General features: G+C 56.0%; 1 protein-coding gene across 1 annotated transcript in view; it reads right to left on the minus strand.

Annotated features, from left to right (window-relative positions):
* FAM53B (family with sequence similarity 53 member B) overlaps positions 1 to 24,208 on the minus strand; it is a 76,701-nt gene that overhangs the window by 44,646 nt on the left and 7,847 nt on the right. Inside the window, exons 2-3 of the mRNA XM_068961759.1 lie at positions 23,116 to 23,170; positions 7,015 to 7,793 (exon numbers count right to left, since the gene is read on the minus strand). Coding sequence (XP_068817860.1) covers positions 7,015 to 7,793; positions 23,116 to 23,170 — 834 coding nt within the window. The remainder of the gene's footprint in view (positions 1 to 7,014; positions 7,794 to 23,115; positions 23,171 to 24,208) is intronic.

The raw sequence follows: 24,208 nt of genomic DNA on the forward strand, positions 1-24,208 counted from the left end.
TCCGGGCGCACTGGGCTCCTCCCCGCCCCCTCCTGACTCCAACCTTTGCACACGCACTTCTGCTAGTAGCCCCTGTGTGCACACTGGCATGGCTGCCTCACAGCTTATGGCCCTGCTCATGTGATTCCAAGGTACTGAGAGGACACCCCAGAAGCCTGGCCCCTTTAAATGCCCCAGAGATGGCCCAGTGTGTGCAGTAACCTGGACAGGGTACAGACGCCACGCCGCGCCAGGCTCCTGGTCGTTCACTTGCTGCCCGACACAGGGTTCGGGCCACTGAGCAGGGACCGCCATACGTAGGAGCCTCCCTGGGAAACGCCCAGCACCACATGTGAGACGTTTTCTAGACGTTTCTCACCAAGTGGGATGGGGAGATGTCCTCCAACGTGCTTTCCACCTGCCCACAGGCTCTGGCCTCCTGAGGGGGGTGCGGCCAACTCAGCACCTGGCACCAGAGTGGGGCCCAGCGAGGCGAGGGCACCCCGAGCTCATCTGGCTCATCTGGGCCTCTGGCTTATGCAGCGGGCTCCCCCCAACTCCTGTGAACCCCCCAGAGTTTTGTCACCTCAAACACCCTTCGGCTCAGCGAGGCTCTTGATTAAAGCATGGAAAATCACCAAGTGGCATTAGAAGCTGCCTCCCTGGCATGTCCCCAGTTGAACTCCTTCTATTTTTCTTTTTCCTGGGAGATCAAAGCTATTGTGTCAACACTCGGCCCTGATCCGAGTGACCTTAAGCAGATTGCTTATGCAACCTGGTGGCTGTGCCTGGGGACGCAGGAGGGATCCAGGGGGTTTCCTCAAATTCTGAGAACCCCTTTTGGGTTTTTTGGAGAGAAAAGAAGGACTGCGGTGTTTTGGAGAGGAAAGAAGGACTAGAGAGAGCTGAAACTGGTTGCCCGCCCTGGCCTCACCCTGTTCCAGGCCGCGGGGTCACAGCACCCTTGTGCCAGGGGTGGCGAGCCCGGCTCTCATCTGGAGCCAGGAGGCAGGCTGCGGGGAGCGGCTCCGCTGTTACAGCATCGCCCTGGCTGGAACCACACCACCAGAGTCCCGTCCAAACCCGTGGGAAACGGAACGGTCATTCTCACGCTTTCCAGACACCAAAACGGAGGCTTACAGAGGTGACCCGCCCAAGGGCACCAAGAGCTCAAACAAGGGAAGGAATGGGGAGCCAAGCCCCCCTGACCCCAGAGCTCATGCTTCACCTCCATGGCCTCTGCGTCCCTTGAGCGTGAGCCACCGGGGAAGGGCGCCTGGGGGTGGATTGAGCCACAGGAAGAGCCCCAAAGCCGGCTTTCCCAGCCTCCTCCAGGGAGCCACGTGGTTTTGGGCAACTCACCAACTCTCTCCTGACTCTCAAGCGAGGGGTGGACAAGGGCAGAGGTGGCGTATCAACTAGCAGCGGCTGTGAAGACCACTTCAGGGGAGATTCTAGACGGCCTGTGAGTTCAACCGGAGTGCCTGCCCTGGGCACAGCAGGAGCTGCCACCCTGGGCATCCGTCATTCTGACAGCCCGGGTGTCAAGGGCCCTCTTCCTCTGTTCAGACCCAGCCTGTTCCCTCATCAGAAGCAACCATTCCTACGCATCCACAGTGGGTTTTGGCTTGGCTTTTTAAAAAACATTTTGGCCATGCCACGCGGCTGGCAGGATCTTAGCTTCCTGACCAGGGATTGAACCTGGGCCACGGCAGAGAAAGCACCAAGTCCTAACCACCAGACTGCCAGGGAATTCCCAGGCCTTTCCTCTTATTTAGCATTTATTTCATCTCAGTTGGAACTCCAGGGCTTCCCATGACTGTTCCTCTAAGATCTTCGCACCCATCCGCATTCCGCATTGTAGAGGGCGACCCACCTCTGAATTCCTCTGCCTGCTGTCTGCAGGGTTCCCCAGGCTGTCAGGAAGGGTGCTGAGGGTGCAACGTGGCAGGAAGCTGGAGCCGAGGAGGTGGCCGCCCCTGGCAGAGGGGGACAGAGAGCCATAAAGGCCTGGGCGACCCGGCCTGGGCCCAGGGACCCTGCCAAGAGAAAGCCCAGCTGGCCTGCAGCTGCCAGGCTGCCCGAGCAAGAAGGGAGTGCGGCAGGTGGGGTGAGGGCCACCCCTCGGGAAAGGCAGTCCCTCCGCACACAGAAGGGGGCAGGGGGCCAGCCAGCAGCCACCTCGCCCAGGGACCCTGCCGGCAGAGCGGCATGAGCTATTGACGAGCCTCTGAGATGACCCTTCCGGCGACTTCACACATCAAGCCCTCCCCGTCAGAGCCCACGCAGCCCTGTACCCGTCTGCAGGCCCCGGCTCTCAGCATAGCTTCCAACTCAGGCTTCTTTCTTACCCCAAACTGCCCCCTGGCCAGCTTTCACAGGCCCCTCCAACATCTGCTAACACAACAGTTGCTGCCTGTTCAGCGGCCTGTGCTGGGAGGTGCGGGCCCACAGTGTGTGGGCCGCTGCAATCAATCAAACCTCTGTTCCAACCCTCGGACCCCTCCTTGCAAGCATCTCCCTTCTGTCGGAGGCACTGTGGGAAATACAACTTGTTGCTCTTTCAAGATGACCAGCTTGGACTTAAAAAACACGGCAGGGCCTGTGACACCCACCCAGGGCACGGCGTTTGGTGGCTCATCTTTAACTGTTGCTTTTAAATGGCAGCCCCGCTCCTGGATTCTTGCCTGGAGAATCCCATGGACAGAGGAGCCTGCACGCCACAGTCCATGGGGTCGCAGAGAGTCGGACACGACTGAGCACACTCACATACCTGATCCAGGTCTGAGTGGCCACGTGCAGCCCAGGGCTTGCTGGGAGTCAACCAATGCTGGGCGGTCAGACTAGGTTTCAAAAAAAGCAGGAGCTAATAATCCTGTCAGTGAAAGTCCCGCTAATAAACAACTCACATGTTCAGGCTGGGCCCTGCCCTCCTTGGCACACGCTGCCATTTTTCAAAAGGGAGGCTGAGGCTTCATATACAACACCAGGCGGCAGGGGCCCGAGGAAAGCGGCTCGGGGAGGTCGAGGAAAGGGTCAGATCTGGCACGGCCGCCTCCGAGCCTCTTGCTCTGTGGACAGAGCAGCTGCAGTTGCAGTTCCAGGGAGAGAGGGCCTTTCGGGGCCAGGTCCTTGCGTCATCTGCCCCCTAGGGCCTCCTCCCCACAGTCACCCTCCCCCACTCGAGACCAGCTCCCCCGCCTGAGAGCAGGGCAGGCAGGTTTTAAGCAGCAGAGACACGTGGATATGTATGGCTGAGTCACCTTGCCGTGCACAGGAGATGAACACAACGCTGTTAATCGCAAGACTCCAATGCAAAATAAAAAGTTAAAAAAATAATATTCAGAATTAAAAAAAAAAGGAGCAGCAAAGACAATCTGAAAGCAATTGCTAACCACCCCGCCCCCACCCCCACCCCACTGCTGTGGGAGCCGAGCCACCATTGCCGCCAGCTGGACCGCTGTGCCCACACCCCGGCTGGGTGGGCAGGGGTGCCCAGCGGGCTCCCACAGTCCCCTCCATCCTGGTTCCCCGGGTGACAGACACAAGACAAGGATGCTCGCGCCGACCTGCCTCCTCGGGCAGGTGGCGATTCAGATTCCGCCCCCATCTCACAACCCCCGGCCCTCCTCGCAGAGCCCACTGCAAGCAGAACACAGCCGCAGGCCAGGCCTCCTTCCCATTTCCAGAAGCCAAGGATGAGGCAAGAAGAGGAATCGACAAGAAGTGAGTGGCCAGGACAGAAGGGAGGGGGGCGGTGCTGAAAACAGAAGGAAAGAGATGGACGAATGAAGAGGGGAGTCTGCAGAACATCGCCCTCGGGGCCGGTTTCTGCCCCTGGAGATGCCCAGAGCGAGCCCTGGGACCCCCACCATGACGACGGTCAGCATCCGTCAGCTCCCTGGGCGGGGAGGGCCAGAGCACGGGTGATGTGCGTGTAGACAGAGTCACACAGGTGTGTCAACAGATAATCAGACACACACAGACCCTTATACGCAGACCTCCATACATAAGCTACACACATACATATACCCGGACACAGGCACAAGGACACATCTGCTCGACACACGTACACATGTGCACACACGTGATTTCCTGTTCCTCCCAGCAGTCCTACATTGATGGCAGTGGTCGGCACAGTATTTATCTGCTATACAGAGATGTGAAGCACTTTTCCCAGGGCCACCAGCCTTCTGCCCCATCTCTGAGGCTGTCTGATTTATCAATGTTCCCTGCCCAGCCAAGTGAGGACCTAAAGGGGAACATCGCACTCCAGGAGGGGTGCCCAGGCCCGAGATCACACCTACCCTCATGCCCCAGGCTTCCAGCTGAGAGCCTGCCCCTCAGAGCGGGGCCCACCCACAGCTCCCTGGCTCCTTGTGGGCATGAGGCAAGCCCGGACCTCACAGCATTTGGTCTCTCCGCCCGCCTGCCTCTCTCGGGGTCTCTCCCTGGTCCTTTTTCCACCGACAATCTAGAGAGGCTCCGGGGTGCCCCTGGGGGCTTACACATGGACCCTGGGTAAGGTCTCAGCCCTGGTCAGCACCACTGGGTTGGGGGCGGGCCACAGCTTCTCAGAGCTGCCCATCATCCCAGAGGTCCAACCAAAGCACATTCGCTTTGCACCTGCAGACTGAGTCTCTCAAGCACCTGGGCCTAGAGCCCATGCACACAGGGGCTCCCGGAGGACGAAGCTCACCTGGAACCCCTCCCGCCAGGTAGACAAACGTACAAACCAAGATCCAAAGACCCACGAGAGTGTCTGAAGGTCCAGTGGAGGGAATGAGAGCAGGACGTGAGGAGCAGGGCTGACCCTTGGCACAGGACGCCCGCCCCGGTGGCTACTGATGCGGGGAGCCCACACGGAGGACAGGGTCTGGGGGCAGGAAGTCCCGCGCCAGCGACACCGGCTCACAGGGTATCAGGCACAAGGCTCCTATATGCTCCAGACTGCATTCAGGGCTCTTCAGATGCACAGACGTGGCCCTGGGCCTGGCTTTTTGAGGTTCCTGGAGGAGCAAGGCCCACTTTCCAGGGCCATGAGTCATCCAGCGCGGGAGTCGAAGCAGGCGCCACCCCACGGGAAGAGGGCAGGCTGGGTCCAGAGGCTCGGTGGGGGGACAGCTCGGGCCCATCTGTCTCCAGGCCTCTGGCTGCAGCCTTCAGGCCCACTTGCCTCCCAGGGGCCCCTTCTCTGCTTTCCCTGGACTCTGCCCTCCCCAGGCCTTGGCTGGGAAAAGACAGGCGGACAGAGGGCAGCCTCCTCAGGATCTCGGAGGCCTGTCTGGAGCCGATGAAGCAATCTATACATCTGGGCATGGCCCCACCAAACAATGTATTTTTAAATGGCTTCTCCCAAGTGAGGGCAGGAAATGTCTCTGACGATGCCCGTGGTGTTATTCCAACTTGTGGCCAGTAAAATATAATAACACGTGTACATTATTTTTATTACCTATCTAGCTTATTAGCTAATAAAATAAGCTCAGCATTAAAAATTTAACTGAAGCCGTTTTATCGCACCCAGAACTCGTGGCTCTGGATTTTCTTCAGAAGATTTTCTTTGCCCAAATCTGTCACCTTTCCAGCATTTTTACCTATTTACATTTCTCCAGGAAGGAAAATTCCACTTGCCTGTCCAACCTGAATGAATGTGTTAGATCGCTGACCAGCTCGGACTCACCTGGAGCAGCGATGGGGAGGAAGGGAAAGCGGTGATCGGAGGGCTGGGGGCGGGGGTCCCGCTGGGTCCTCCCTTTGGGTCCTCCCCAGAGGAACCCCATGGGCACAGAGAAAGGCAGGCACCACGCGCTGGTCCAGAGCCAGGGCCTGGGCTCTCAGACAAAGGTGGCCAGAAAGAGCGGACCTGGGGGCCAGGCTGGGGCTCTGGACCACAGACACCTGCCTCTCTTCCTTTTGGGGGTGGGGATCTGTAGGTTGGGATGGAGGACTAAGGGAGAGAGGAGGAAATGCCATCAACAGAAGCTGTGTTTTCCATTCTCAGCTGAAAGGAGGCCTGACGAAAAGGCAGCACTGGCCACCGAAGGAAGGCAGTGAGGCCCGCCTGGGAAGGAGTGGACACGTCAAGCCTGCCTGTTTGGACGTGGCCACATGCTCACAAGCAAGGCCAACCTCTCACCGCCAAGCGGGTCTCCGTTCCCTCAAGCCCAGCCGCGACTGAAGCTCAGATAATAAGACTAGAAAAGATGGCCCTGAGCACCCGAGGACCCCCTGGACCCAGAACCCACCATGCGCGTCTGTCCTCGAGGGGCCAGCCCTGCTCCTGGGGCTCTGACCCTCGGGACTCCCCAGTGAGAACCAATGCAGGCAGCTCTCCGGCTTGGAGACCGTTCTGATGATGGTACATTAACTCCAAGTTCAGCTCACTCAAACCAACACCCGAGGCCAAGCACGAGGGAGGGCGGCCAGGGCCCTGAGACACAGAGGATGACGCGCGAGTGACAGGACGCGTGGCCAGAGGCTGCACCTCCATGGACAGCGAGGATGAGCGCCATTTCTTGCTGGACGCACGCTTTTGGCAGCTCAATCACAAGAGTGCATGCCTTACCCCGCTACCCTGCCCCTGTTCTCTCATCCTCTGAAACCGTCACTCACTGCCGTGATCTCGGGATCAGCATGATCTGAGTAATGCTGAACCCGCCTGTGTGAATGGTTCCTACGGCAGCTGCGGGGATGGGGGCTCCTGGGGGAGGCCCCTGAGAAGGGGACCCCCAGCGTCTGTGAGGCTGCGCCTGCCTCTTCCTAGCTGTCTACTCCTCACAGTCAGCACTGCTAGCGCTGGGAGAGAGCGCTTCTGCTTTGAAATGGCAATGGCTTTAAGGGTGGGGGGTGGGGGGCTTGATTTCATTTTTCACCGTATCAGATTTTAAGGACGAGGGAATGAACCAGCTTCCCGGGCCTCTTCGACGTGGGCACCCTGCCCTTGCCCAGGCTGGACCAGGGGCCGGGGAGGCTCAGAGACGCCCCTGCTGGCTTCTGCAGTGCCTCCTCGGGGCGGGGCGGGGAGGGAGCTCTTACCTGTGCCATCTTGGCAAGATCCAGGGAGGGCCTCTGCTCCTGTGCCTCCTCGGGGCGCCGCCGCTTGATGCCCACCTTCTTGTCGTTAAGGACGCAGGGCTGGGAGCGGCTGCGGGCCAGCCCACCCGAGCGCCTGGCCGGCTCCGGCGTCGAGGCGGGGGTGCTGCTGGCGGAAGGCGGGCAGTACTCCGCAAAGGAGAACTGCTCATGCGAGCAGGACAGGGAGCGCTGCATGTCCAGCCGGCCGCCGCCCACGGGGCTTGCCACGGGGCCCCAGAGGTCGCCCGCCTGTCCGCAGGTGGCCGGGCCCGGCGCCCCCGGGCCGGGCGGGCCACCGGGCCGCGGGTGGAGTCCCACCGAGTCGTAGGGCGAGGAGAGCGCGTTGGCGCGGGATGGGAGGCTGAAGCTGGAACTCCGCTGCATGGTGCTGAACCCGTTGGAGTAGCGCTGCACGCTGCCCCCACTGTAGCAGCGTCTCTTCTCCACCGGCGTCCAGACTTTGGACCCCAAGGGCCTCCACGAAGTCCGGCAGCTGGCCATCTCATCCGAGAAGGACAGCGACCGGCACTGGCGCTTGCTGGGAGGCGCGGACGGGTGCCCGTTGTGGTCGCTGAGGCTGAGGTCTTTGATCAGGTTGGTGACCGCGCAGGCGGTGGCCGCCTCCCGGTGCCACAGGGCGCCGTCCTGGCACTTGTCCGGCAGGCACTCCCAGATGCTGGCGCTCGGCTGGTCGATCTGAAGGGGGCACTTCCTGTCCAGGTCTCGCCATCTGTCATTTTCTGGTTCAGAAACGACAAAAAAAAGAGAGAAACGGGGCTTTGAGAAGGGCCTTCGTGCTGGTCCTCTCTCGCCTCACCAAGAACCCGTTTTAAACAGGAGGTTAGAGACAGAAAGGCCCTTAAAAAAGCCATCCAGTCTGGCCTCGCTTTACAAATGAGAAACTGAGGCTCAGAGGGACGGACGTGAGTCCCGAGGTGCTGAGTCAGACGCAGGGCAGCCCCACGACTCCTGACACGGTTTTCTTTCCAACATACTGCACGGCCTCCCGCGCTAAGTCACTTCAGTCACATCCAACTCTTTGCCACCCCATGGACCTGAAGCCCACCAGGCTCCTCTGTCCCTGGGATTCTCCAGGCAAGAATACGGAGGACCACTGCCATGCCCTCCTCCAGGGGTCTTCCTGATCCAGGGATGGAACCCATGTCTCCTGCGGCTCCTGCACTGCGGCGGATTCTACACCACTGAGCCACTGCAGAAGCTCTAGCCGCCCAGGACAGTTTGAAGCACTACTGTTCACCCCAAAGGCCTGTCCTCCTCTAGAAGCGAAACCGACTTGCCCGGCCTCTGCCCTGGCCGGCAGCAGACCAGGGATAACGCGTCTGCTACGTCCCATCTCAGGGCTCTCTGCTCTGGGGCTGGGACTCGACGGCCTGGGGGAAGACCATGACCAAAGGTGAGTTTGTCGGGACCCCCAGAGTGGCTGGTGGTGCTGCCAGGTTAGCTGACCTGAGTTCCCTTTTGAAAATGAAGGCAGACGATAGAAACGGGATATTTTATTGATTTACATCCCCTCCAACCAAAATGCTCCACAGCCAACCACAACAACAGCTGCCAATCACTGAGGACTTTGCTTGTGTTCACTTGCTAAAATCTAGGACAAGGTTGCTAAAGTCCATAGAATCAAGTTTTGGGCTGCAAAGAGACCTAAGTGTACAATTTAAACCTACATATTGGGGTATCTCTTTGAACTCACGGACAAACAAGCCAACCCTGCTAGGAACTATGTGTTGTTTTTCTGCTATGGAATCAGGCCATGTGCTGAGAATCTGAGGAGTTCAAAGACAGATCTGACATAGTTAATAATATAGAAGCAGAGTTAAGAAATACACTGTGCTGCTGGGAATCAACATGTTAGCATGTTTCTGGTTTTCTCTAATCTCCACATCTTCATAAACTCTGCAAATGTGAACACAGAGAAAAGTATGGTTTGAGTCAGTCAGTCAGTAGTAGAAGTAAAACCTGAAATGACAGTCAGCAGGTATTTCACGCACGCTGGTTCTCAGCACCGCAGTCAACTACTGTGCAACCCCCGCGGGTGGTGGGTGTGACCTGCGGTGTGCCCTGCATGGCTACCATCGCTGCCCAGATGGGGAGACCCAGGCTTGGGGAGGTGGGGTAGTGGCCCCGAAGCCACAGCTAACAGGTGAAGAGATGCAAGCTCCCATCCCTACCCAAAGCCCTCTGCTCTCTTCACTACACAGTGGCACTGAGGCAGCTACAGGGGAATCTCACCTCGGCCCTGCCCTCAAGGAGTCTACCAGTCATACAAGATCGGCCATCACTCAGAAACCTGTGACATCACCTACGGGAGTGCAAGGACTGGAGGACCGTCTCCTCTACCAGGGGCCACTCCTCAAAGGGCCCGAGAGACACACCTGAGGCAGGGACTGAGCCCATGGTGAATGTCACGGCCAGCAGCTACTTGCTGGGGGAGCGTCACGAGCCAGAGGAAAAGCCAGAGGGGTTCAACGTGTGCTCTTTCCTTGAGGGCCCCTTACGCAGCCATGGGACTCAGAGCCTGAGGGGCTGGGACCCGGGGCAGGGGACATGCATAAGTTGTCCAGAGGCTGTTCCCATGTGTCGGGGGGGGCCGTGGTCCTTAGAAGTTGGAGATGCAGGAGAGAGACCTGCCTCGTCAGGCCAGCCAGGAAAAAAGCAGGATTGATGCTAACTGTCCAATTCATCTCACCTCTGAAATCTGCCTGGGCCCTGGTGCATGGCCAGTCTTGATATGTGTTTCTTTAAACCAACCTGACAGAGCATTACCAAAATTTACCTTTTTGCAAATAGCATTTACTTCGTTCCAAATGGGCTTCCCAGGTGGTGCTAGTGGTAACCCGCATGCCCATGCAGGAGACATAAAGAGAAGTAGGTTCGATCCCTGGGTCAGAAAGATCCCCTGGAGAAGGAAATGGTAACTCACTCCAGTATTCTTGCCTGGAGAAGTCCCTGGACAAAGGAGCCTGGAGGGCTGTAGTCCACAGGGTCACAAAGAGTTGGACACAACTGAAGCGACTTAGATGCATGCATTGTTCAAAATAGGTCTTCATTATACACTATTCCTCAAGGAGTCACCATTCTTTCAAAAGAGGTTCAATATGACATTTATCAGCAGTTGAAAGTTCAGTAAACTAATAGTAAAATTAAAAAACAAATACAAACTAACAATGACTTAGTCACGACCATCTCTGATTGAGAAGAATAAAACTTATTCTTCAAAAAAAAGTGGAGATTTACATATGATGATGTTCTTCAAAATGACATGCTGCTGCTGCTGCTAAGTCGCATCAGTCGTGTCCGACTCTGTGTGACCCCACAGAAGGCAGCCGACCAGCCCCCCCTGTCCCTGGGATTCTCTAGGCAAGAACACTGGAGTGGGTTGCCATTTCCTCCTCCAATGCGTGAAAGTGAAAAGTGAAAGTGAAGTCGCTCAGTCGCGTCTGACTCGTAGCGACCCCAGGCTCCTCCGTCCATGGGATCTTCCAGGCAAGAGTACTGGCGTGGGGTGCCATTGCCTTCTCCACAAAATGACATGAGTGATAGCAAAATGATAAACACAACTAAAAAGGTCCTATGGGGGAGAGGGGTGGTTAAATAAAGCATCAAGGAATAACATGGAACATGAAAAAAGCGGTTTCAAAGAATATCAATGATGTGGGGAAATGTTAATGATGGAATACTAGACATAAAGAAAAGGACATAAAACCATAAAGATAGCGTGACTCCTCTTTAGTAAAACATGCATGTTATATGGGAAGATAAAAAGGAAACCAAGCCCACATGTTCACAGTCAATTGGCAGAGAGCTAGTTGATTTCTCTCCTTTTCGTTTCTTGGGGTTTCTACGTTATCGGTAAGGACAAATATGTGGAGGGCTGGGGGCCTAGGGCCCCATGCTCCTCTGGGTTTGCTCCTTCGGTCTTTCAGGAAGTCCTTGCCAAACAATGCTCGCCATGGACTGCTCTTTCGGGACAAGGCCCTGAGGTGCCCAGTGGGCCAGTGGCCGGCTAAGCAAGGAACCGAGGAGCCGACCAAGGGCGGTGAAGGCTCCAAGACAGCGCCACCACAGCCCCGACTTGAGGAGCCGGGAGCCCGCGAGAAATGGTCTCTCTCGCAGGCCCTGGGAGACCAGGGAAGTCAAGGAGAGGGATTCTGTCCTCAGAAGATACCACTTTCTGCTCCCTTTTTACCTCACCGCCCTGGAACTTTCCCATCTCTGGGAAACCATGAGAAAAGGGGATGGCAGAGGAGCCAGTTAGGGATGGACATTCTGTCTCTCTCACTCAGCAGGGCCCTTTGCTCTGCAGTGGCCACCTGTGATCTCGCTGCTTCCTGACTGGACCCCTCGGGGCTCCCTAGTCCAGTCCGATCTCCTCTCTCTCTCCAGAGAACTTTCGGAGGCCCCCACATGTTCACAGTCCGTCCCCTGCAGCAGCTTCCCGTGGCAAACACTCCAGCCTGGTGTCCAGGCTCCGTCTGCACATGGTCTCCCCAGGAGGCCCATGCTGCAGACGCTAAACCTCCCATCACGGCACAAGTCAGACAGGAATCAGGGATACCAAGGCATTCCTTGAAAATCCTTGAAACAGCCCTCGAGGGCTCCTGGTTTCACATCCACAGCCCTGAAGAGCCCATAAAACTACAGCTTAATAGAGCGACTGCAGGAATGAGCGCGACTAATATCTACATTCAGAGGAGTGTGCACACAATTTTTGTGGTTGTTGCTGTTTTGTTATTTATTTTTGCGGTGCTGGGTCTTCACTGCGGTGGGCAGGCTCAGCAATCGTGGTGCATGGGGCTCAGCTGCCCTGCGGCACGTGGGATCTTAGTTCCCCGACCAGGGATCGAACCCATGTCCCCTGCATTGGAAGGTGGGTTCTTAATCGCCGGACCACCAGGTAAGTCCCCCATGTGATTTGTTTTGAGGTTAACTCTCAAATCCCCAGTGGGAACTGGGGTTGGGTGGCTAACTCGAATGCGTTCCTACCCCCCTATAGGAACTACCCCTGTGTTAAAGAGGAAGTCTCTCAGTTCAGTTCAGTTCATTCGCTCAGTCGTGTCCGACTCTTTGCGACCCCATGAATCGCAGCACACCAGGCCTCCCTGTCCATCACCAACTCCTGGAGTTCACTCAGACTCACGTCCATCAAGTCAGTGATGCCATCCAGCCATCTCATCTTCTGTCATCCCCTTCTCCTCCTGCCCTCAATCCCTCCCAGCATCAGAGTCTTTTCCAGTGAGTCAACTCTTCGCATGAGGTGGCCAAAGTACTGGAGTTTCAGCTTTAGCATCATTCCTTCCAAAGAAATCCCAGGGCTGATCTTCAGAACGGACTGGCTGGATCTCCTTGCAGTCCAGGGGACTCTCAAGAGTCTTCTACAACACCACAGTTCAAAAGCATCAATTCTTTGGTGCTCAGCCTTCTTCACAGTCCAACTCTCACATCCATACATGACCACAGGAAAAACCATGGCCTTGACTAGACGGACCTTAGTTGGCAAAGTAATGTCTCTGCTTGTTAATATGCTATCTACAGGACCTTAACACATAAAATGTCTCTTGTAGGGAGGATTCACAGAATCCATTCTCAATTCAGTGCACTGGTTAAATGCGGGTGCAACGTGACCACCATGGATCTGCAGCTCCTCCTCCAAGGGGGAGGAGACCCGGGATGTTATTCTCCTGCCTGTATCCTCCCACCAGCCTCTTACTCCCCATGGAAGAGCCAACTCAAACATCGCCTCCTCTGCAGATCCGCCCCTTCCCACACAAGCCTATGGGCACCTGCAGCGCCTTGCCTAGACTTTCAGTCACGTGTCTCGCAGTAACTGAACCTTCGTTATCTGTTTACGTGTCTGTTTCGTCTGCAGATCTACAAGTTCCAGAGGGCGGTCCCGGCCTGACGTTCCCGCACCCAGCACAGGGCTTGGCACACAGCAGACCTCAGCCGGTGCGGGGTGGAGGGAGGGAAGGGTGATACAGAGCAGATGAAGGCTACACAGCACACCGTGGTCTGTGTATCCCTCGCCCTTGGCCAAGCAGGTCCAACCTGGGCTGTACCATGAATTCCCCAACCCACTGGGGCCAGGGATGGTCGTGTATGGAACTGACTGGGACACTGGCTGGCCTGGCAGTGGCCATGGCCCTATGAAAACACAAAACCCTGCCCGATTCTGAGCTCTTGCTACTGCGTGTCAACACCAGCCAGGTGGCTACTTGTTCTGTCTGCGGAGCAGATAATATTTTAATTGTTTCTATCTTTATCACTTCAAGAAGTACAACATAAAGAAAAGTAAAAACAATCGAGGCTATGTTTAGCCCGTGTGTTTTCCCCCTTTGCTCAGGGAACAGAAGGCGATTTGCTGGGTCAGGTCACCAAACAAAAGAAACAGGAATAGAAGCTAATTTTTAATGGCAAACCGCCCTGAGCGCTGGGCACGCTGTCACGTTGTACAGAAGGCCTCGGTAAGGCTCCAAGGGGAGGACGCCAGACGCCCCCGCCCCTCCATTCAACACCGTCTCTGCACAAACAACCGTAACTCTTTCAACAGTGACGATGGCCGTGGCCACGGGGAGTCCGCTGAGCTGGAGGACTCGGTGTGGTGGGAAGGCTGTGGACCTGGGTTCGAGCCCCAGCTCTGCAAGTGACTTCACCTCTCCGAGTCTCAGCTTCTTCATCCACAGAATGAGAAGACTGACTGTAACCTCTGCACAGAGCCAGCCTGAGAACTGAACCACCGCCTCGCACAGGGCCTGTGAGTACAGGACGGGCTCACGAGACAGCAGCGCGGCCGTGATGACAACACTGGAGGCGACTTGGGTGGTTGAGCCCCAGCCCTCCTGCTTGGGGTATGTCTGGAACGGGGACTTGGGTGTAATCAAAGAGGGGTTTCGGGAGCACCAGAGGGGTATCTGCTGGGGATGTTAAAATGCAGATTCCTAGGCCCAGTCCCTGCCGTGATACACAGAATCTCTAGGGGCAGGAACCTGCCTTTTAATAGACTCCTTGGGTTATTTTCATGTGAAGTGGTTGAGAACCACTGTTCGAGACTGCAGGCTGCACAGGGGCCTGGGTGTCTCTCAGACACCTCCATGGAGGCCCAGTCAGACCATCCAGACACACCAGGAAGCTCCTGCAGGGTGGACCATGCTGGTCTCTACAAGCCTGCGTTCAGAACATCACTGAGCGCTGGCTTTGTTTGGGGCAACGACAGAAAGCAGAATTATGGAGAAGGATGACTTTGCCCTTAGAGTACGTTGAGGTCCCGTTTTCATAGGACAGGGGTGGGGACCCCAAGTTGCACAGCGTGTTCTGGATGGAAAGCCAGTGGGAAAGGCCTTGAGAGGCTGACCGTTCACGTGACGGGACTAGTGGGAGGCCCCCCACCCCCCCAAGACGTGCCGTGGCCTGCGGCTTCTCAGGGAAGGTCCGAGCTTCAAGCCCCCAGCAGACATGGTACGGGCCCAGGACAGTGGCCCCGGCTGCTTAAGTTCTCGGTGGCCCCATGACTTGCAACCCTCAGGGGCAGCTCAGGTTTCTCCATCTCCCTGCTGGGCCAATCTTCACAAGTTTGAGGCTTATACACTGGAGTGGGTGTGGGTGTGTGTGCAGGATACACACGCCCGGGGCTTTTTCTACAGAGGGTGGGGGCCAACCACGCAAAGACACAAATCACACAAGCCATCTAGCTCCCTCACAGACGGACTTGACCAAATGACCTCCAAGCGGACCTTCCCAAGCTGAGGCTCCCCAACTGAGCCTGAAGTTTCTGGGAAGCACAGAAGAAGTTGACGCCCACACCTGGGGGACAGGAACTCAGATTCTTCCCCCTCCCGGCAATGCACACACACACTCACAGGCTTTGGTCTCGAAATCCCTTGACTGGGCAGGGCAGAGGCTGCTGGGCGCACGGATCTCCAAGCTCAGAGGAAGAAAACACCCAGAGGAACACAAACAGCATGTGACCTCAAATGTTCTTGTTTCCATTTCTGCCCTTAAACTTGGAGGGAAATTCCCAGGGCGCCCAGATTCTTAGTGGACTACAAGCCTTCATATTATGTTCACAAGACGGCCTTGGGTATCTTCATGCCGTGTTTGGAGGCTGCTCTATGGTGACATAACCACAACAGAATGTGGTTTCTAGAAGAGGTTAGACACCTGAAGCACAGACCGAAGATACGGAAGGTTCTTGCAGCCGCTCGGGCCGAGCGCGGATCGGGGCCGGCTGACTCATTCTCGGATTTCACACCTGTCTGCTTGTGCTGACACCAGCCTCCCTTCCCCTGCCCTGGGGGCTGGGGCTGTGTTAACTTGGCCTCCAGGCTGCAAGCACTCTCTGCCCGATCTAGGGCAGGGGAGAAGCTCAACCCTTTCAGTGGGAAACTCAGTGTCTTTCTGGAGCCCGCTTTATTACACCAGTCTTATGAAAAGAGCACAGGTGGAAACACACACACAGGACAATGGCATGAGCTAGCCCACAGAGGCACCGCGTGCTTTTAAATGAACTCAGGAGCCCCTGGCCTACGGGAGCACCTCTTTCCCTGAGTCACCAGGATGGAGACCCAACACAGAGCTGGGCCAGGAGGAAAAGGCTCCTGGGCTTTGCCTGCATAAGCCTCAGCCTGGGGCAATGCCCACCTTCACCTGCAATAAATCAGAGAATGTCCATGCATCTTAGGTTCAGGGACAACACAGGATGCCCAGCACCTCAGCCCAGGGCCGGAGAACGAGGGGCCAGGATGGCTGGAGACAAAGTTCCCTGGCCCCACCCAGGGAAGGCGGGCTGGAAGGGCACTGGGGAGATGTCTGACAGGCTGGGGGGTACAGGGGGTTCCTGGGGTCCTGCCGTCACCAGCCAGGTGCGGGTGGCCCGTGGCAGCAGCCACTGCTTATGGGGGGGTTCTTTCTCTTACAGAAAGAGGGCCAGTGGGGATCCCCAGGCAGTGAAGAGGTGTAAACCCCTCCAGACTGGGCACTGGGAGCGTGGGCTGGTCTCCCATCTGTAGGCAGAAGCATGGGCTGGGGCCCTGTGACAGCCCTTCCTGCCTTGAATGGACCTCCTGCTGTGCCCCAACCTCCAGAAATCTGTAGGGAAAAGCTGGTATTCACATGGCGGGACGTCCCCTGGGCAGCCCAGTGGTTGAGACTCTTGTGCTTCCCCTGCAGGGGTCATAGATAGAGCTCCATTCCTGCTTGGGGAACCGAGATCCCACACATGCCGCACAGCGTGGGCCAAAGATGAAACAAAGAGAAAAAGATGAGGGCCACGAAAACTCCGAAGCAACAGAGCGGTCTGTTCCATCCATCGCCTTCGGATTCCCACCCTGGCTGTGTGTTTGCACATGGCATGGGCCATGGGCAGCGGCCAGGGACTCAACTCCAAACCCACGTGTGCAGCAAAGCTGGGCACTGTGACACAGAGCAGGAAACTGGCCACTGAAAGAGCTTTTCAGGAAACTGTCAATATAGCCGCATTAATTGTTAATTAGCTAACCGTGCCCCACCCCCACCCCCCGCCCCCGCAGTGGGATCCTTGCTGAAGTTGAGGGAAAGCCTCAGTGCATACCCCAAGCACAGCTCTTATCCTGCAGGGCAGCAGAGTGCTCCCCCACGTGACGGCTGGGGAGACCAACTCCAGGACAGGATGGCCTCGCGTCTTGCCTAGGGACACGCCACTCGCCAATTCAGCAGTTTGCACTCCTGAGGCCATGCTCCCGCGGCGGGGCCAGGCTACGTCCTAACGACTGTCTCTCCACGTGGAAGTGGCTTGGAGAGGCACCACGCCCGGGTAGGGGTGGGGGGTGCCCACGGCCAGTCTGGCAGCTGCCGTTCCCCGCCCTCTGGCACCTCTGGGACTCCCTCGCCCGTGCCCACCACGTCAGGCCAGCCTGGGTGAGAAGGCAGCCAGGGAGGCTCCCTTTTCAACCGTCAATGGGCATCATGTGCCAACTACACTTTGTACCTACATCCCATCCTGTACCTTGTATCAGAAACGTCTGAAACCAGTAGGTGGTGAAAGGAAAGACTGAAAGCACTCTGCATGGACAAACCTTACACCGTTTTAGAGATGGGAAAACCCCACCAATGCCTACAGTCAATAAGAGTAGTCCCTTCCAGTATCCTTGCCTGGAAAATCCCATGGACAGAGGAGTCTGGTGGGCTATAGTCCATGGGGTCGTAAAGAATCGGACACAAGTATCTGAGTATCTGAGCATGTTAGGTGAGGACCCCTAAACTTCTGTCTCTCATTACTGGGTGGGTGTTCACCTGTTTCTGCACATTTCAGCATGAACCTGGCACAAGAGAGATTGCTTCAGACTGAGAGTGCCCGTCTGCTCCCCCGCAGGTGTGTGGGAGCCTGGGGCTTCTTGGGGGGGACATGATGCTCTTGGTTATGGGAGCTGGACTCCTTTGGTGCTGCCTTGAGCCAAGGATGGTTAGGGAGGGGAAGTGCAGCATCAAATTAAGGGCGCAGGGGCTGGCTAATAGCTTTCTTATAGATCAGTAATCAATTAGAATTAAAAACCTAGAAACAAAAAGAAGAAAATATAATAATAACATTAAAAACCCAGTACCATTTACATTAGCACCAAGAAAGAAGAAGAAAGGAAACAAAATATTTAGGTGTAAATCTAACAAAATATGTACAAGATCTCTAAGGGAAAACTACAAAGCTCTAGGTCTGTACGTACAATGGAACATTATTTAGCCTTAAAAAAAAATTCTGAAACATGCTACAATGTAAATGGATCTTGAAGACACTAAGCTATGTGCAATAATCCAGGGGCCAAGGACAAATTCTGTAGGATTCCATGTGTGTGAGATACCAAGAGTAGTCAGATTCACAGAGACAGAATGGTTATTGCCAAGGATGCGAGGGAGGGAATGGAAAGTTACTGTCTAATGGGTTGTGAGTTCAGTTTGAGAAGTTGAAATTCTGGACATGAATGGTGGTGTTGGTACAATGTGCATGTCTGTAATGCTACTGGATTGTATATTTTAAAACGTTAAATTTCATCTTATGTATATTTTCTCACAATAAAAAAAAAAGGACCAAAATTCTGGTACATTAAAAAAAAAAAAAATAAGAGTAGCCCTTAAAAGCTAAGTTCTAAAAAGTCAGTCCTAGGCACTTTTTATGGACTTTTGTACTAGCCTATTTGGGCTAATAATCAGTTCTTATAGGAGGCCCTGGGTCCAAGGATGATGTGCAGTGTGGCTGTCTCGGAGAGACTGAAAAAGCGGCAGAGACCAGAAATTCTGGCTTCGTTATCACTGCAACTCGTTTCGTTTCAGTCTTGTGTTCGTGTGCTCTTGGAAACCTGAAACACTCAACCTCCAAATGCTGGCTTTTCCCCTCGCTTGCTGCAATCACAGCCCACTTTCAGCAACAAATGACAGGAGGGTGAGAAGACCAAAAGCTACCCGACCTCAAAGTACAGTCTCTTCCTCCTGCACGGCTCAGCACAGCCGACTGGGGTACTCTGTAGAAACTGATACGGGGGTGCCCCCGGGAGCAAGCCTTCTGTGTACAGAGCAGACTTTAACAGCGAGTAATTAAACTTGGAAAGTAAGGGCTTATAATTAAAATGCTGACAAACCTGAACCACAGTGGCACAAGGAGGGCTGCTATAATATTTTTACAATTCCTTTTTATACATAATGTATGATCCTTCTGCTCAAGTTTCCTCTATGTTCTTTGCCTGTGAGATAATTTACATTAATAAATAATTTATTACCATAACTCCTAAAGTAATTATGGGTTTCCACCCAATTTTTTTTTTTTCTTTTTTAAGCATCTGAATCGTTTTGTTCCCCGTCCATGGACTTGTATTTACATGCCTTCTCCTAGTGGCCTTTCGGAAGTAACCGGGGTTGCACGTGCTTGCTCATGTTGTTTGATTTCCCGGTCTCCGGCTCATCCGACGGCTGAAGAGAGAGCAGTGGGCAGAGTCCAGAGTCCTTGCAACACGGAACTCGCTCAACAGGGTGCAAGGAGCCGAGCCCAGGGTGGTGAATGGAGGCCCCTCTCACCCGCTTGCCCTGTTTCACCAAAAGAGATCTGACCCATCCACACGTGACCCTGGGTCAGCGTGAAGAAGCACCTCCCAGGCCCAACCATGGAGGAGCCACGGGGGGTGAGCCACGGGCCAAGGATTCCCTGGCGACTGTCCCACCCCAGCCTGGCTTGGGAAGGTCCTCTTGGGCGCAGCGAGGCCCCCGCGTGCACCCACGAGCAATCACAGCCACGAATGGGGCTGGCTCGCCCGTCGGGCCAGCTGACTGGTGGGCAGACCACATCCCTGAAGCTGCCACCTGACCAAGGTTTCCTGTGTCAGGAACACAATTCCCCGGGCAGACACGGCTCTCCCCAGAGAAGCTGTTTGCAGAGGCAGTTCTGGTTCAGCCCAGGAGGCATGCTGAGGATGGTCTGGGAGGTGAGGAGAGAAACCCAGAGGCACGCCATCGCCTCTGCTATAGAAGGAGCCCTATGGTGCCCAGGCTAGCCAGGCACTCAGCCCTGGCAGGGCAGGCCAGCCGTGGCCTGGCTCCCCTCCACCCTGCTTCTCCCGTCCACAGTCACGCTGCCTTTGTCTCCCCACCCCCACGCTGGAAAAGGACAAAACTACTTCTTTGTATCAAGCTCCCAAACTTGAAGGGAGGGGACAAGACCCGCGGGGAGGGCCCTGCAATCCAGCTCAGGATAACTAAGCCTGAAGTATTTAAAAGCCAAAACATGGTTGTGAGCGCTGATATTAGTAACACATTTTATCTCCGTGGGTGCAGAGGAGGCTGAGCTCCCGGCAAGGGCAGCTTCTCCAGAGGAAGCCAACGGGCCCTTCCCACCAAACACACTTGCCTGGGTTTTCTTATGAACACTCGCGAAACCCTCCAGCTCATTCCGGTGTCCAGCAAGGACCCCTGCATGGGGGCTTGAGAGGGAAATGCCCTGAGTCCCAGGTCCACGCTGTCCCCAGCTCTCATGGGAGAATTCCACTAATCAGGGCCAGAACCAGAGTCCTCTGTCTCGAGAGACAGGCAGGGGGTTTGGTGATTATAATGCTGTGAGGCTTCATCTTTACTGAGGGCCGCTCCCCCCACCCACCACCCCCGGCGGTCTTCTTTGCTATGAAAACCAGATACGGAGAGATAAAGTCTTGCGGCTGCTGCTCGTGCGTGTCACAGCGCGTGGCCGCAGAGTGAGTCCCGGGCCGAAGCCTCCACAAGCACACAGCCTGGGGAGGGCCTCGGACCCCTGACACCCACGGCAGCAAGTGCGAGGAAGGGACGGAGGTGGGGTGCGAGCCGGCGCCTCCTTAAATCCCACGGACCCCACAAGGTGCAGGCTGCAGAGGGAGGCCCAGGAGGACAACGCCGAGGGGCCCCTTCACACGGATCCAGGGGAAATCCACGCTCCCTGGTCTTGCTCCTCCACTAGACAGAAGCCCCCTCGAGGGCAGGGGCTGACTCGCTGGCACGGAGCAGGGACTCAATAAATACCGACCAGAACAAGGCACCCTGAACCGAACTGGGGCCGACTTTTCTAAAAGCTCTGGTAGCACGTGCTGTCAGGTGGGTCAGGATCTCCCGAATCAAGGAAGGGCTTAGGACAACAGAAAGATGAAGAGATGGGAGAGAGAGAAGTCACGGAAGGAGCAGGGGGGCTGACTGCACAGACCCCATGGTCCTTCACTGCCTGGAAGGGCCCTGGCGCCAGCCGGCAGAGCAGGAGGGCACAGACCTCGTGGAGGTGAAGAGCCCACGGACCAGGGAGCCCTTCCTGAGGGGCCGCCCTGCGCACCAGAGCCTCGAGGGGCAGCAGCCCAGTCGTCCTGTAGCCTCGGGGCCCCCGGGCAGAAGGCAGACTGCTGGGTTCGGCGGGCTCAGACGGACTCTGCTGGAACTCTGGGAAGAGACCTCCCCTGCTTGCCTCTGCCTTGTTCCCTGGGCCTGAGCACCTTCCCCACAAGGGTGACTCGCACCTGCACCACCCCCCACCCAACGCCCACCAAGGTGACCAAGGTAGTCCCTGGGGGTGTGGAGGCCTCTCACAGGAGCAGGATTCTCAATCTAAGCTCAGCCTTCTTCTCCACCTGTCAAGTACGGCGCTCACACCGCGCCAAGCTCCTTCCGAGAGTCTCGGAAACCTCATAGCAAGGCAGGTGTGTCCCAACACCCATTTCACAGATGAGGAAACTGAGGCTTGGAAAAGGTAAACAGTTCACAGTGATTGTGTGAGGGCCAGCACCACCATCATGAACCCTCGAGAGCTCTAACTTATTGCAATGCACTTACAGCAAAGGCCGAGGAAGCCTGACGGTTAAGGTCTTGAAATAAAGACCAAGGGTTCCACCATCCGGGTCACCAGTCCAGCCCACTTCTGAGCTACCTGGGGCGGGGCAGCAGAGGGGTGGGTATGCCCAGTAGCCCCGCTCACTCCCCTTCCCAGACACGACAGAGGAAGACGGCCCAGCTGCAGCCCGACTGTGGGTCTGGCCCAGGAAGAGGGTGAGGAGGCGGGCTTCTGGGCCACGTGGATGGGGTGCGGAGGGTTTGCTGAGAGCCGTTAACCACAACCAAGGTATGCAGCCAAGCCTCTGGTGGGGACAGGCCTCAGAAGTGTGTCACACGGGTAAACCAAGGCCAGGTGAGCTCCCTGGTTCCATTTCCCCAGGGGGCAAGCACCAAGGAGGCGGCCCAGGGTTCTCCCACACAGCTGCGGCTTGAGAGTGAGAAGCAAACAGTCATTCCCCTGCCCCAGGGTCCAGCTCTGCCCACTGAGGGGCCTTGGAGTGCCACCCCAGATGTGAGCGGAGCGCCCCTGCCTGCCACCTAGAGCAGCTGTGGAGTCCAGGGGGACCCTGCACTTCAGGTGCCCGGCACGGCACCACGCTCACTGTGACACGTGATGAGGACCCCCCAGGACCACCTCGACCTTCCACCTATGGGAACTGAGCCTGCAGAAGAAAACGCTGTGCCCAGAGGGAAAAGGGCCAAGACAAAAGGCCACGGACACTGAACACAGTCCTGGGGAGGCAAACCTGAAATCCCAAAGAGGGGACCCGCCACGGAACCCCAGCTTATAGAAACTCATCAGGAGCCATGTCCCGGAAGCGGGCAAGAGTCCAGGGGAGAGGGTGCAAGGAGAAGCAGCCCGATCACCGGGAGCAGAGAGGAAGCAACACAGTCAATACAGCCATCCTTTTGGCCCCCTTATGGAAAACGGTAATTAACGCTTGCATGGGAACAGGGCACCAGGGCAACCTTTCTGGAAAGCATATCAGAAACACAAAGCAAGAGCCTTAAAAATGAAAATGTGCCTGCCCCCCAAACCCCGGCCTCTCTACTCCACTCTTGGGAATCACCTGAAGGAATAATCCGAAAGGCAGAGCGAGATTCAGACACTGAGTCACCATCAACAGAACAGTCCTAACCCAACAACCGAGAAACGAGCTACTCCTTAAAAGACAATACTATAGACTCATTCTAACGCATGGGATGGGCAGTTTTCATGCTGCAGGGAAATGATGGGTCACTATTTGTATGCAGAAAAAAAAGCAAAAACAAGTTTTGATAAATAATTTTGAATAATCATACATTCATCATGGACTTGGCTATGTAAAAACTGCAAAGGACAGAAGCTATACCAAAGTATTAACAGTAGTTATAGCTGGGTGCTGGGGCTGTGTGAGACTGTTATTTTATACTTTACACTAACGGTGCATTTTTCTGAATTAAAAAAAAAAAAAGAAAGAAATGAACGTGATCACTTTAATGATCAGGCACAAACTCGCAGTTCCACTGCTGGAAATAACGTCTGTAAACCACGCACCAGCGCCCAGCCCCTCACTCAGCCCCCATAGCCCCTGCCCTGCTCCAGCACCACTGAGACCGAGACAGTTCCAACAACACAGAACAGAGTCCCCAAGGCCGCTCCTTGTGCCTGCGTCCAGAAAGAGCTTCTAGCGTCTCCCCCTGGAGGACTCGGGCCCTGGGGGAAGGCGCTCGAGGAGGACTGTTCGCAGCCACCTGGTTACTCACCCATGATTCCACAAGAGAAAAGTGTCGGTCCTTGACTCATCTTCTTTGGCGTGTGCTGCAAACAACCAGAAAAGCTATCACTCTTCAAGTCATAAGAAGCACGTCTGCACATGACCCTGCACTGATTCCCTTGCTAAAGTCACAATTAAAGGAGGGGGGGTGGCGTGGGGCGGGGGTGGGGTGGGAAATGTCAGATCAGGGAAAGGAGGGGAAAAAAAAAAAAAAAGTACTAAAAGAGACATCTGCCCATAATTAGGTCTGGGCTCTTGTCCGGAGCCTCGGGTGAGCTATGGAGTCCATCAAGTTAACGGGCTTTAAAAACACACAAGGGAGCCCCGTGACTCCTGACACTAGGGGACTCGTCCACGTGAGTGATGCGGAGTCAGGGTGCGGGAGGGGCTGGAGAGCAGCCTCCCCGCAGCTCGGGGCGGGGAGTAGGGCAGGCGACCGCTTCCTGTCCCCGGGGACAGGACGAGCCTCCAGCAAAGGGCAGAGGCCCACCTGCCACCCACCAGGCCTCCCTCCTGGATGCAAGGAGAGCAGCTCCCCTGTCTCTGTGAAGAAGCTCGAGAGGGTGGCCCTGGCTCAGAAGCTGTTTCGCAGCCAGGAGGGGCCCCCCCGCCCGTCAAGACACCCTCGAGAACTGAAACAGAAACTCGGGTTGCGTCTGGTCTCAACACACGGCGACGGCCTCTGGACTCCCTGGTGCCACATTTCTACAGGGGTTTCCCTGTCCCCTGTAAACACTGCACCTCTGCCCCTCACCCCACACCTCGCCTCACTGTGGTCACGGGGTGAAAGGCCAGGGCGGGGGGCCCCAGAATAACCCCGCACCCAGGCACTCACTCGCGGCGCCGCAGTAACCTGAGCCTGGAACGTTCCAGGGCTTCGTGCGCTAGCCGAGACCCAGGTCAAGAGGCCGGTCTGACCTCCAAGGAGGAGGAGACCATCCACGCCTGTCGGGGCCCCAGGAAGAAGGGCCTCTCTCATCCCTTCCTTCACTCATTCACTCATCCACTCACTCAACAAACATGTACCAGCGACGAGTCACGTGCAGGCTTGTGCTGGGGTGGAGCGCACGACGGTGAAAGAA

The sequence above is a fragment of the Capricornis sumatraensis genome, chromosome 23, assembly GCF_032405125.1.
Source record: "Capricornis sumatraensis isolate serow.1 chromosome 23, serow.2, whole genome shotgun sequence".
Classification (NCBI taxonomy): Eukaryota; Metazoa; Chordata; class Mammalia; order Artiodactyla; family Bovidae; genus Capricornis; species Capricornis sumatraensis.